Raw genomic sequence first — 15,148 nt, forward strand, 5'->3', positions numbered from 1 at the left:
TTAGCCTTTCTTTTGCAGATATTCTGAAAGTTTTTGAATAAAAGAAACTTAGAAATTTTAGAAAAATTAAAAAAATGGATGAAAAGCGTCAGAAAATGACTCTTTAGAACAAAGTCTTTAGAAAAATCTAATTCTAAAAAAGTTTAGAATTTTTTTGTCTTCCTTGGTAATTGCGTACTTAAGGCGAGGTGCGTACCAAAAAAAAGCGTACTTAAGCGGTAGTCTACTGTACAAATTTTACGAGCTTTATAATGAATATTTTTTAAGTTTTTAACTTAGTTTTATAAAAAGTAATATACATTAATAACATTTTAGAATTTATTTCTTTTATGTAATTTTTTCACTAAACACTTTAAAACCAATAATTCAAGTATACCTAAATATTATAAACTGTTTTACCTATTATTTCAATTTAAAATACTTTTATCTGAATGTACGTATTTTTCAATAACCAATATTACGTATTATATTAAATATTTTTATACCTGAATGTTTTGTCCCTGATGAAGTCCGTACTGCTGGTACTGGTTCATGTTGATCCCGCCTTGCTGCTGCATGTTCATAGACTGTGACGTCATATTCACCGCGTTCTGTGACGTCATATTGAGCGCTTGCTGCTCCATCTGAGAGCTTCCGTTCTGCTGCTGGGCCAAGCTCAAACCGGAAGACTGCTGACTGCTGCCTCCTAGAGGATATAAAATTTATATATAAAAAATAAATAATATACCAGTCTTGTAAATTGTAGGGTATTTTTATGTACTTTTTATTTAAAAAAATATTTTAATTAGTTTCTTGTTCGAAAGTTTAAATTAGTTTTTTATATAGTATTGACAGAATTTTTCTGAGTCAAACTCAAAATAGAAGATTGCTGACCACCGCCACCTAAAGGATGTAAAAAAATTACAAGAATGCAATAAAATTTTATAAAAATATTTAAGTGATAAGTTGAAATTAAGCATGCCATCTGAACACATACTGCTTTTTGTAAACTTTTTTCTTAATGTAAACAAAACTTTGAAATTGAACAAGTAGTTGTCTTATACATTACCTTGTTTATACAACACAAAACAAATTATTAACTTAAATACTTGTATTATAAATTGCTATTTACTCTGTATTATTTCTTTATCGAACTTTAATCAATCATACACAATATACTGTATAACTATTAATACAAATTATTATAAACTGACCAAAAAAAGTTTGAGTTTTAAAAATATTATTATTCTATTTTCATAACAAATAAATCAAGTTACAGAAAATAATTTTTGAGAACATTGTTTTAAAAATTTTCAATTTGTTTAATTCTACCAACAACAAACTTTTTAATAATACAAAGGAAATGTTGTTTAGTAACTTAACATATGTAACACCCCGATTAGTTCAGTAATCTTTTAGTAATTGTGATTTTATCTTAAAAACTCTACAACATTTTAAATGCATTACAAGTAGTTAAGTTGAAAACGCCTAAAACATAACACTAATTTGTTTTAAAAATAAACTCGATGAATATCATTTTTATAAGTTTTGATAAACAAATTGAACTCACTTAGCATATATCTATAGAGATAACAGATTTCAATTAACTAATTTAATAATGTCTATATAAAAAATTGTAAATTGTTATTCATAATTAGTTTTTAAGTTTTTTTTATTTTAAACATACATTTATTATAAATGTATTGATAATAAAACTAAATTTGAGTAAGAGGTAAATTTTATTTAGACTCACAAAATATCAATAAGTGATAACAAAAGTTCGAAATAATAACTTTTGGTTTTATCGGAGTGTAAACATTAACTATAACCCGAGGCTACATAAATATTCGAAATGAACTTAATTTTGTTTGTGTTTCAAAAGTTTGTTATATGTCTCAAACTTTATTTCAAATCTGAGTTTATTGTTCAGTTTACTTGTTTATAACTTATTTGTGCAAAATACTTTTTGAGTCTAACATTTTATAAAACTTAACAATAACTAATTGTTTCTGTTTTCAAAACTTAATTACTATGTTTCTATTTTATAATATTTATTTCTTTATTATGATATTCACTTCTTTACTAATTTAATTTCAAAACATATTTTATCACAAATGTTAAACTCAATATCATTAAAAAATTTTAGTTTGTATAATGTTATAGTAAAAGTTTAAAGATATTTCAATTATAATTTCATTTTGTATACTTTTATAATGCCTTTTTTTTAAACAGTGTATGAATGAGATCATAAAAAAAAAATAATTAACAACTTTACTTAACTTGCGAAATAAATCAAATAAAATTTGTTTTAAATTAAAAAGTTTTTATATTGATTTTATTAAATTGTAATTTTTTCCTACCGTAGGGAATAATAAAGTCTTATAACTTTGGAATTGTTATTGATTTAAAATGTTAGTATCGATTTTGTTAATACCTTTAAAAGCTTATGAACAAGTTGTACTTATTACCACTTAAAAACTATAACAGGATTTAAACTAAAACCATGCAAGTGTGATATTTTAAATAGGATTTATGTTATAACAAATAAAAAACTTTTAAAAGAAACAGAAGTTTTTGTTAATTTACTTATTTTTTTTAAGTAAAAAATACTTAACTACATAGTTCTTAACTAACAAAAATTTATATTTATTTTATTTAAAACATTAAAAGTTAAAACTTATAAACTAAACCACAATGAATGTTTCAAATTTAATCATGATTTGATTTTTTTTTTAATGAAACCGGTAGTATGTTATTTGATACTCACTTTTTAAGCTTAACACTTGATTATTTCTTCTGTTAGTATATAATTTTAGTTTATGTAAGTTTTAATTTTTTAATAGTCTTATTAATTTTAAAACTAAAAAACTTACTAATTACAGTTATTGATAATGTTTCTTTTTTTAATATTGGTCTTGAATGGTAAAGAATAAAATATACGAAACACTGTAAATTTTCATTTTGTAAATAAAACATAATTTAATTCTTAAATGTTGTTATGATTAAAAATAACATTTTTAATACTGTTTTTTTAATTGATACACCTTTTTTATTACTTTAACAAATTCTTAAACACATAAGTGTAAGTCAACAATTTGCTGCATAGCTAGCCAACCTACAACCGTTCATTGCATATTATCTTACCAACCCTACCAACCCTTACTATTTATTTTTTTAATCAATTTACTAAAACTATTTACAATTTTGTACTATATGTACATATTCATCATGCACACCTACCATGCATAGTTGTCAGATTTTTTTTCCTACCAAATCAAGATCTAGTTATGATTATATCAATTTTTACATTATTTTATTTTATATATCCAATTTAGAAAATGAATATTAATTATTTACGCTGTTGTTGAATGAAATCAAGACTTCCATTGTGAGAATCGTCAATATCTTATTTATTCTATTTATTTAATATTTATTTTTTTACACAAACCTTGTTGCATAAGATCAAGATTTCCATTGTGAGAATCGTCAATATCTTATTTATTTAATATTTTTTATACATACCTTGTTGCATCAAATCCAAATTTCCATTGTGAGAATCATCAATATCTTATTTATTTAATATTTATTTTTTTATACATACCTTGTTGCATAAGATCAAGACTTCCATTGTGAGAGTCGTCAATATCTTATTTATTTTATTTAATATTTATTTTTTTACACAAACCTTGTTGCATAAGATCAAGACTTCCATTGTGAGAATCGTCAATATCTTATTTATTTAATATTTTTTATACATACCTTGTTGCATAAGATCAAGACTTCCATTGTGAGAATCGTCAATAGCTTATTTATTTTATTTATTTAATATTTTACACAAACCTTGTTGCATCAAATCAAGACTTCCATTGTCAATGTCTTATTTATTTAATATTTAATATTTTTACACAAACCTTGTTGCATAAGATCCAAACTTCCATTGTGAGAATCGTCAATGTCCTCATCAATATCCTGCTGATCCGAATGACTCGACAGAGATCTGTCCATTCCTGGCATCTGTCCATCTCCTGTCATGTTCTGCACTTGCGGCGTCTTCATTGCCTGCTTAAGATTATTTTGTTTAGTTGATTAAATAACATTCATTTATTCATTTTCTGTTGGGTTTTTTGGTATTATTAAAACTTGTTACTTTTATACTTTATATGTTTGTAATTTATTTGTTTTTGCAATATATTAGGTGTCCTTAATAATGTTAAAGTTATAGCTCTTTGGTATGTATAAGCAAAGAATAAAAAAAGAAAAGATTGTTCTAATTTTAATTATTTTTTGGCCATTTAATTTTAGACGAATCGAAAACGTACTGAATAAAAAAATCAAAAGTTATCCACAAGATTTAATATATAACATACTTGATTTTTTTAATAAAGCGTAGAGTATATATTTTAGATCGTTTTTCGTTGATTAGAAAAATAGCATTAATTAACATGAAGCTATCAATACTTTTCTTTAATGTTAGTTTTAAAATTCAATTTTAAGACTCAAACATTTAGCATTACATGAAAGTATTTTCTAACCATACAACATAGCTATATAAATAAACTTAGATGCATGTTTTTATAATAACTAGTATGAATAAGCCGTTGTATAAATAAATTATTTTTAATCTTTTCAGCAAACTTATTTGTGATATTTGAACAGATGATTTGAAATAACTCAACCATAAAATAAGACCACCCATAGATTTGTTTAATCTAAAAATAAACGAATTAGCTTTACAAGTATTTTAACGAGACTTTAATTAAACACTATTTGTAATTATTAAGAAATATTTCTAAAATATTGATCAAAGTATTTAGTAGTTTTTTTTTTTCAAATAATAATGATAACTACCTTATACGAAACGATACTTAAGTTTACGAAAAAAATTCCAAAAATTTATTTTCAACGTATATTATTTGTTTAAACTTTGTTATAACTTTTAATTTTACTTATTTTAAGTCTGAATAAAGTTACTATGTAAAACAATATCTTTGATAAGAAACTAAACACTTAAAATACGCATTTTAAACAAAAGGAATTTTATTTTATCTAATAATAAATATCTTGTACTCACTTAACTTTGTAAAGTAACCTTTACAACCTAAATATAATACATCACAAAATATCAAATTTTAATAAACAAATATTTCTGGAAAAATATATTCGGTATGTATTATTTCTTAGTATTTTATTCTATATTTACATATTTATGTTATCTAAATAATAAATTTTTTAGGTTATAGTTCATTCTTTATTAATATTTTTTTACTTAAATTATTTATACTTCTATTTGTCTAAATAACTTTATAAACTTGTGCTAAAGTATTTAAGCTGACCGAAGAAAAACGTTGAAAATATTTTAATAATTTAAACAAAACTTTTTTCAACATATTGGTAAAATCGATATACTACGAGGCTTAAAATAAACTTTTCTTTATTTAGTTTAAACTTTTAAAATTATGTATAACTAGACAAATAAAAACCTTTATTGTTTACACTAACATATTAAATTAGTAAAAAAATTGACTCGTATATCTATAACTTTAAGAAGTAATAAATATTATCAATATTATTATATTTGGATACTATTTTTAAATTATGAACATAACATAACAGCAAACTGTTTACAGTATAAGTCTTCAAAATTTTAAAACTGTTTATATTATCGAAATAGTAAGTTAATAAAAACATTAACAAGTTAATTAATAGCTATAAACCAAATAGATTTTTTTGGCATGGAAATTTAAAACATGAAATTTTTTGAAATTTCCTTGGCTGAATACCAATATAAACTTAAGACGTTTGAAGTTTTATTTTTTGAATGTTTTATTCAATTCAATATTTTTATATGACCTTGACAATACAATTTTACTACTGTTTGTATTTGAATTAGAATTTCTGTTTAAATCTATAATACAATTATCCAATTATCTAGCTCAAGTCAAATTAATTTTGTAAAACGTTTTTAAACCTCATTATCTCTTTAACTTGATTACAAAAGCGTTTATTTGTAGAATTAAATGTAAAATTTATAACTATATCCTTTCTTGTAATACTGTATTTTTTAACTACACTGTTTTTAAAGTCAATTTCTTGTAAATTTATAACTTTTGTTTATTTCACTAAAATTGTTTCTTCATTTTGTTATTTTGAAGAAAAAGAAACAAAATATAATATATTGAAACGCATCAAACGAATATATTATGTTTTTATAAATTTTAAAAAATGGCTTAACAATTTAATATTTTGTTTTAAAATTTCAATTCGACTAGCAATTTTACTTATCATTTATAATTAAAACTAAAAAACGATTTTAAACACTTAAATTTATATTCGAAAAATTTATAATTGAACAATACTTTTTAAAGCTATTAAGTAAAAGTCCATCTTGGTTTAATGAGGCTATATTGTGTTTATTTATACTAGGTTACAAGCATTTGTAAATGGGATTGTTATTTTTTAATTATTTATAACTGTTTACCATGATGTATTTTAAGGTACTTTATATGCATATATATTAATTATACTAACAGTTAAATAGTATACTTTTCTATATATTCACTAAATTTTATAATAAATTATGTATTTGATGACAACAGTAGCCTTATATTTTTCAAGATCTTGTTCCCATTTATTCCTAATAACTTGAGCATCTCTTACTTTTTATATTTTATTTATTTATACAAATACTAACAGTAGCCTTATATTTTTCAAGATCTTGTTCCCACTTACTTCTAATAACTTGAGCACATCTTACTTTTTATTATTAATAACTTATATACAAATACTAACAGTAGCCTTATATTTTTCAAGATCTTGTTCCCACTTACTTCTAATAACTTGAGCACATCTTACTTTTTATTATTAATAACTTATATACAAATACTAACAGTAGCCTTATATTTTTCAAGATCTTGTTCTTACTTATTCCTAATAACTTGAGCATCTCTTACTTTTTATTATTATTAACTTATATACAAATACTAACAGTAGCCTTATATTTTTCAAGGTCTTGTTCCCACTTATTCCTAATAATTTGAGCATTTCTTACTTTTTATTATTAATAACTTATATACAAATACTAACAGTAGCCTTATATTTTTCAAGATCTTGTTCCCACTTATTTCTAATAACTTGAGCATTTCTTACTTTTTATTATTAACAACTTATATACAAATACTAACAGTAGCCTTATATTTTTCAAGATCTTGTTCCCACTTTTTCCTGATAACTTAAGCATCTCTTACTTTTTATTATTAATAACTTACATACAAATACTAACAGTAGCTTTATATTTTTCAAGATCTTGTTCCCACTTATACCTAATAACTTGAGCATTTCTTACTTTTTATTATTAATAACTTATATACAAATACTAACAGTAGCCTTATATTTTTCAAGATCTTGTTCCCACTTACTTCTAATAACTTGAGCATCTCTTACTTTTTATTATTAATAACTTATATACAAATACTAACAGTAGCTTTATATTTTTCAAGATCTTGTTCCCACTTATACCTAATAACTTGAGCATTTCTTACTTTTTATTATTAATAGCTTACATACAAATACTAACAGTAGCCTTATATTTTTCAAGATCTTGTTCCCACTTATTCCTGATAACTTGAGCATATATTACTTTTTATTATTAATAACTTATATATACAAATACTAACAGTAGCCTTATATTTTTCAAGATCTTGTTCCCACTTATTTCTAATAACTTGAGCATCTCTTACTTTTTATTATTAATAACTTATATATACAAATACTAACAGTAGCCTTATATTTTTCAAGATCTTGTTGCCACTTACTCCTAATAACTTGAGCATCTCTTACTTTTTATTATTAATAACTTATATACAAATACTAACAGTAGCCTTATATTTTTCAAGATCTTGTTCTCACTTACTCCTAATAACTTGAGCATATCTTACTTTTTATTATTAATAACTTATATACAAATACTAACAGTAGCCTTATATTTTTCAAGATCTTGTTCCCACTTATTCCTAATAACTTGAGCATATCTTACTTTTTATTATTAATAACTTATATATACAAATACTAACAGTAGCCTTATATTTTTCAAGATCTTGTTGCCACTTATTCCTAATAACTTTAGCATCTCTTACTTTTTATTATTAATAACTTATATACAAATACTAACAGTAGCCTTATATTTTTAAGATCTTGTTCCCACTTATTTCTAATAACTTGAGCATCTCTTACTTTTTATTATTAATAACTTATATATACAAATACTAACAGTAGCCTTATATTTTTCAAGATCTTGTTCCCACTTATTTCTAATAACTTGAGCACCTCTTACTTTTTATTATTAATAACTTATATAAAATACTAACAGTAACCTTATATTTTTCAAGATCTTGTCCACACTTATTTCTAATAACTTGAGCATCTCTTACTTTTTATTATTAATAACTTTTATACAAATACTAACAGTAGCCTTATATTTTTCAAGATATTGTTCCCACTTACTTCTAATAACTTGAGCATCTCTTACTTTTTATTATTAATAACTTATATACAAATACTAACAGTAGCCTTATATTTTTCAAGATATTGTTCCCACTTACTTCTAATAACTTGAGCATCTCTTACTTTTTATTATTAATAACTTATATACAAATACTAACAGTAGCTTTATATTTTTCAAGATCTTGTTCCCACTTATTCCTGATAACTTGAGCATCTCTTACTTTTTATTATTAATAACTTATATACAAATACTAACAGTAGCCTTATATTTTTCAAGATCTTGTTCCTACTTATTCCTGATAACTTGAGCATCTCTTACTTTTTATTATTAACAACTTATATACAGATACTAACAGTAGCCTTATATTTTTCAAGATCTTGTTCCCACTTACTTCTAATAACTTGAGCATTTCTTACTTTTTATTATTAATAACTTATATACAAATACTAACAGTAGCTTTATATTTTTCAAGATCTTGTTCCCACTTATTCCTAATAACTTGAGCATCTCTTACTTTTTATTATTAATAACTTATATATACAAATACTAACAGTAGCCTTATATTTTTCAAGATCTTGTTCCTACTTATTCCTAATAACTTGAGCATCTATTACTTTTTATTATTAATAACTTATATACAAATACTAACAGTAGCCTTATATTTTTCAAGATCTTGTTCCCACTTATTTCTAATAACTTGAGCATTTCTTACTTTTTATTATTAATAACTTATATACAAATACTAACAGTAGCCTTATATTTTTCAACATCTTGTTCCCACTTATTCCTAATAACTTGAGCATATCTCACTTTTTATTATTAATAACTTATATACAAATACTAACAGTAGCCTTATATTTTTCAAGATCTTGCTCCACTTATTCCTAATAACTTGAGCATCTCTTACTTTTTATTATTAATAACTTATATACAAATACTAACAGTAGCCTTATATTTTTCAAGATCTTGCTCCAACTTATTCCAAATAACTTGAGCATCTCTTACTTTTTATTATTAATAACTTATATACAAATACTAACAGTAGCCTTATATTTTTCAAGATCTTGCTCCCATTTATTCCTGATAACTTAAGCATTTCTTACTTTTTATTATTAATAACTTATATACAAATACTAACAGTAGCCTTATATTTTTCAAGATCTTGTTCCCACTTATTTCTAACAACTTGAGCATTTCTCACTTTTTATTATTTTATATATATATATACAAATACTAACAGTAGCTTTATATTTTTCAAGATCTTGTTCCAACTTATTCCTGATAACTTGATCATCTATTACTTTTTATTATTAATAACTTATATACAAATACTAACAGTAGCCTTATATTTTTCAAAATCTTGTTCCCACTTATTCCTAATAACTTGAGCATCTCTTACTTTTTATTATTAATAACTTATATACAAATACTAACAGTAGCCTTATATTTTTCAAGATCTTGTTCCCACTTATTTCTAATAACTTGAGCATCTCTTACTTTTTATTATTAATAACTTGAATACAAATACTAACAGTAGCCTTATATTTTTCAAGGTCTTGTTTGCACTTATTCCTGATAACTTGAACATCTATTACTTTTTATTATTAATAACTTATATACAAATACTAACAGTAGCCTTATATTTTTCAAGATCTTGTTGCCACTTACTTCTAATAACTTGAGCATCTCTTACTTTTTATTATTAATAACTTATATACAAATACTAACAGTAGCCTTATATTTTTCAAGATCTTGTTCCCATTTACTTCTAATAACTTGAGCATATCTTACTTTTTATTATGAATAACTTATATACAAATACTAACAGTAGCCTTATATTTTTCAAGATCTTGTTCCCACTTACTTCTAATAACTTGAGCATTATTACTTTTTATTATTAATAACTTACATACAAATACTAACAGTAGCCTTGTATTTTTCAAGATCTTGTTCCCACTTACTTCTAATAACTTGAGCATCTCTTACTTTTTATTATTAATAACTTATATACAAATACTAACAGTAGCCTTATATTTTTCAAGATCTTGTTCCCACTTATTCCTAATAACTTGAGCATCTCTTACTTTTTATTATTAATAACTTATATACAAATACTAACAGTAGCCTTATATTTTTCAAGATCTTGTTTCCACTTATTCCTAATAACTTGAGCATCTCTTACTTTTTATTATTAATAACTTATATACAAATACTAACAGTAGTCTTATATTTTCAAGATCTTGTTCCCACTTACTTCTAATAACTTGAGCATCTCTTACTTTTTATTATTAATAACTTATATACAAATACTAACAGTAGCCTTATATTTTTCAAGATCTTGTTCCCACTTACTTCTAATAACTTGAGCATCTCTTACTTTTTATTATTAATAACTTATATACAAATACTAACAGTAGCCTTATATTTTTCAAGATCTTGTTTCCACTTATTCCTAATAACTTGAGCATCTCTTACTTTTTATTATTAATAACTTATATACAAATACTAACAGTAGTCTTATATTTTTCAAGATCTTGTTCCCACTTACTTCTAATAACTTGAGCATCTCTTACTTTTTATTATTACTAACTTATATACAAATACTAACAGTAGCCTTATATTTTTCAAGATCTTGTTCCCACTTACTTCTAATAACTTGAGCATCTCTTACTTTTATTATTAATAACTTATATATACAAATACTAACAGTAGTCTTATATTTTTCAAGATCTTGTTCCCACTTACTCCTAATAACTTGAGCATCTCTTACTTTTTATTAATAATAACTTATATACAAATACTAACAGTAGTCTTATATTTTTCAAGATCTTGTTCCCACTTACTCCTAATAACTTGAGCATCTCTTACTTTTTATTATTAATAACTTATATACAAATACTAACAGTAGTCTTATATTTTTCAAGATCTTGTTCCCACTTACTTTCTAATAACTTGAGCATCTCTTACTTTTTATTATTAATAACTTATATACAAATACTAACAGTAGCCTTATATTTTTCAAGATCTTGTTCCCACTTACTTCTAATAACTTGAGCATCTCTTACTTTTTATTATTAATAACTTATATACAAATACTAACAGTAGCCTTATATTTTTCAAGATCTTGTTTCCACTTATTCCTAATAACTTGAGCATCTCCTACTTTTTATTATTATAGCTTACATACAAATACTAACAGTAGCCTTATATTTTCAAGATCTTGTTCCCACTTACTTCTAATAACTTGAGCATCTCCTACTTTTTATTATTAATAACTTATATACAAATACTAACAGTAGCCTTGTATTTTTCAAGATCTTGTTTCAACTTATTCCTAATAACTTGAGCATCTCTTACTTTTTATTATTAACAACTTATATACAAATACTAACAGTAGCCTTATATTTTTCAAGATCTTGTTCCCACTTACTTCTAATAACTTGAGCATTATTACTTTTTTATTATTAATAACTTATATACAAATACTAACAGTAGTCTTATATTTTTCAAGATCTTGTTCCCACTTACTCCTAATAACTTGAGCATCTCTTACTTTTTATTATTAATAACTTATATACAAATACTAACAGTAGCCTTATATTTTTCAAGATCTTGTTCCCACTTATTCCTGATAACTTGAGCATCTCTTACTTTTTATTATTAATAACTTATATACAAATACTAACAGTAGCCTTATATTTTTCGAGATCTTGTTCCCACTTATTCCTGATAACTTGAGCATATCTTACTTTTTATTATTAATAACTTATATATACAAATACTAACAGTAGCCTTATATTTTCAAGATCTTGTTCCCACTTATTCCTAATAACTTGAGAATCTCTTACTTTTTATTATTAATAACTTATATACAAATACTAACAGTAGCCTTATATTTTTCGAGATCTTGCTCCCACTTATTCCTAATAACTTGAGCATTTTTACTTTTTATAATAATATTTTATTTATACAAATACTAACAGTAGCCTTATATTTTTCAAGATCTTGTTCCCATTTACTTCTAATAGCTTGAACATCTCTTACTTTTTATTATTAATAACTTATATACAATACTAACAGTAGCCTTATATTTTTCAAGGTCTTGTTCCCACGTATTCCTAATAACTTGAGCATCTCTTACTTTTTATTATTAATAACTTATATAAAAATACTAACAGTAGCCTTATATTTTTCAAGATCTTGTTCCCATTTACTTCTAATAGCTTGAACATCTCTTACTTTTTATTATTAATAACTTATATACAAATACTAACAGTAGCCTTATATTTTTCAAGGTCTTGTTCCCACGTATTCCTAATAACTTGAGCATCTCTTACTTTTTATTATTAATAACTTATATACAAATACTAACAGTAGCCTTATATTTTTCAAGATCTTGTTCCCACTTACTTCTAATAACTTGAAAATTTCTAACTTTTTATTATTAATAACTTATATACAAATACTAACAGTAGCCTTATATTTTTCAAGATCTTGTACCCACTTATTTCTGATAACTTGAGCATCTATTACTTTTTATTATTAATAACTTATATACAAATACTAACAGTAGCCTTATATTTTTCAAGATCTTGTTCCCACTTACTCCTAATAACTTGAGCATTTCTTACTTTTTATTATTAATAACTTATATACAAATACTAACAGTAGCCTTATATTTTTCAAGATCTTGTTCCCACTTACTTCTAATAACTTGAGCATCTCTTACTTTTTATAATTATTTATTTATACAAATACCAACAGTAGCCTTATATTTTTCAAGATCTTGTTCCTACTTATTCCTAATAACTTGAGCATCTATTACTTTTTATTATTAATAACTTATATACAAATACTAACAGTAGCCTTATATTTTTCAAGATCTTGTTCCCACTTTTTCCTAATAACTTGAGCATCTCTTACTTTTTATTATTAATAACTTATATACAAATACTAACAGTAGCCTTATATTTTTCAAGATCTTGTTCCCACTTACTTCTAATAACTTTAGCACCTCTTACTTTTTATTATTGATAACTTATACACAAATACTAACAGTAGCCTTATATTTTTCAAGATCTTGTTCCCACTTACTTCTAATAACTTGATAATCTCTTACTTTTTATTATTAATAACTTATATACAAATACTAACAGTAGCCTTATATTTTTCAAGATCTTGTTCCAACTTATTCCTGATAACTTGAGCATCTATTACTTTTTATTATTAATAACTTATATACAAATACTAACAGTAGCCTTATATTTTTCAAGATCTTGTTGCCACTTATTCCTGATAACTTGAACATCTCTTACTTTTTATTATTAATAACTTATATACTAATACTAACAGTAGCCTTATATTTTTCAAGATCTTGCTCTAATTTATTCCTAATAACTTGAGCATCTCTTACTTTTTATTATTAATAACTTATATACAAAATACTAACAGTAGCCTTATATTTTTCAAGATCTGGTTCCCACTTACTTCTAATAACTTGAGCATCTCTTACTTTTTATTATTAATAACTTATATACAAATACTAACAGTAGCCTTATATTTTTCAAGATCTTGTTCCCACTTATTTCTAATAACTTAAGCATATCTTACTTTTTATTATTAATAACTTATATACAAATACTAACAGTAGCCTTATATTTTTCAAGATCTTGTTCCCACTTACTTCTAATAACTTGAGCATCTCTTACTTTTTATTATTAATAACTTATATACAAATACTAACAGTAGCCTTATATTTTTCAAGATCTTGTTGCCACTTATTCCTAATAACTTGAGCATCTATTACTTTTTATTATTAATAACTTATATACAAATACTAACAGTAGCCTTATATTTTTCAAGATCTTGTTCCAACTTATTCCTAATAACTTGAACATCTCTTACTTTTTATTATTAATAACTTATATACTAATACTAACAGTAGCCTTATATTTTTCAAGATCTTGCTCTAATTTATTCCTAATAACTTGAGCATCTCTTACTTTTTATTATTAATAACTTATATACAAATACTAACAGTAGCTTATATTTTTCAAGATCTGGTTCCCACTTACTTCTAATAACTTGAGCATCTCTTACTTTTTATTATTAATAACTTATATACTAATACTAACAGTAGCCTTATATTTTTTCAAGATCTTGTTCCCACTTATTCCTAATAACTTGAGCATCTCTTACTTTTTATTATTAATAACTTATATACAAATACTAACAGTAGCTTTATATTTTCAAGATCTTGTTGCCACTTACTCCTAATAACTTGAGCATATCTTACTTTTTATTATTAATAACTTATATACAAATACTAACAGTAGCCTTATATTTTTCAAGATCTTGTTCCCACTTATTCCTGATAACTTGAGAATATCTTACTTTTTATTATTAATAACTTATATACAAATACTAACAGTAGCCTTATATTTTTCAAGATCTTGTTCCCACTTATTCCTAATAACTTGAGCATATCTTACTTTTTATTATTAATAACTTATATACAAATACTAACAGTAGCCTTATATATCTAAAAATCTTGTTCCCTGTTATTCCTGATAACTTGAGAATATCTTACTTTTTATTATTAATAACTTATATACAAATACTAACAGTAGCCTTATATTTTTCAAGATCTTGTTCCCACTTGTTTCTAAT

The 15,148-nt window shown here is 23.8% G+C and overlaps 1 protein-coding gene across 1 annotated transcript; it reads right to left on the reverse strand.

The window, feature by feature from the left end:
* Positions 1 to 485: 485 nt before the first annotated feature.
* LOC145849057 (uncharacterized) lies at positions 486 to 7,589 on the reverse strand (the record flags this gene model as incomplete). The annotated part of the gene is made up of 3 exons (XM_082954146.1): positions 7,553 to 7,589; positions 3,891 to 4,038; positions 486 to 685 (listed from the first exon to the last, which is right to left on the reverse strand). Coding segments are annotated over exons 2-3 (345 nt in total), but the record flags the coding sequence as incomplete, so codon positions are not given.
* Between the last annotated feature and the right edge of the window lie 7,559 nt (positions 7,590 to 15,148).

The sequence above is a fragment of the Thalia democratica genome, unplaced genomic scaffold, assembly GCF_965202585.1.
Source record: "Thalia democratica unplaced genomic scaffold, ktThaDemo2.hap1.1 HAP1_SCAFFOLD_1989, whole genome shotgun sequence".
Taxonomy (NCBI): domain Eukaryota; kingdom Metazoa; phylum Chordata; class Thaliacea; order Salpida; family Salpidae; genus Thalia; species Thalia democratica.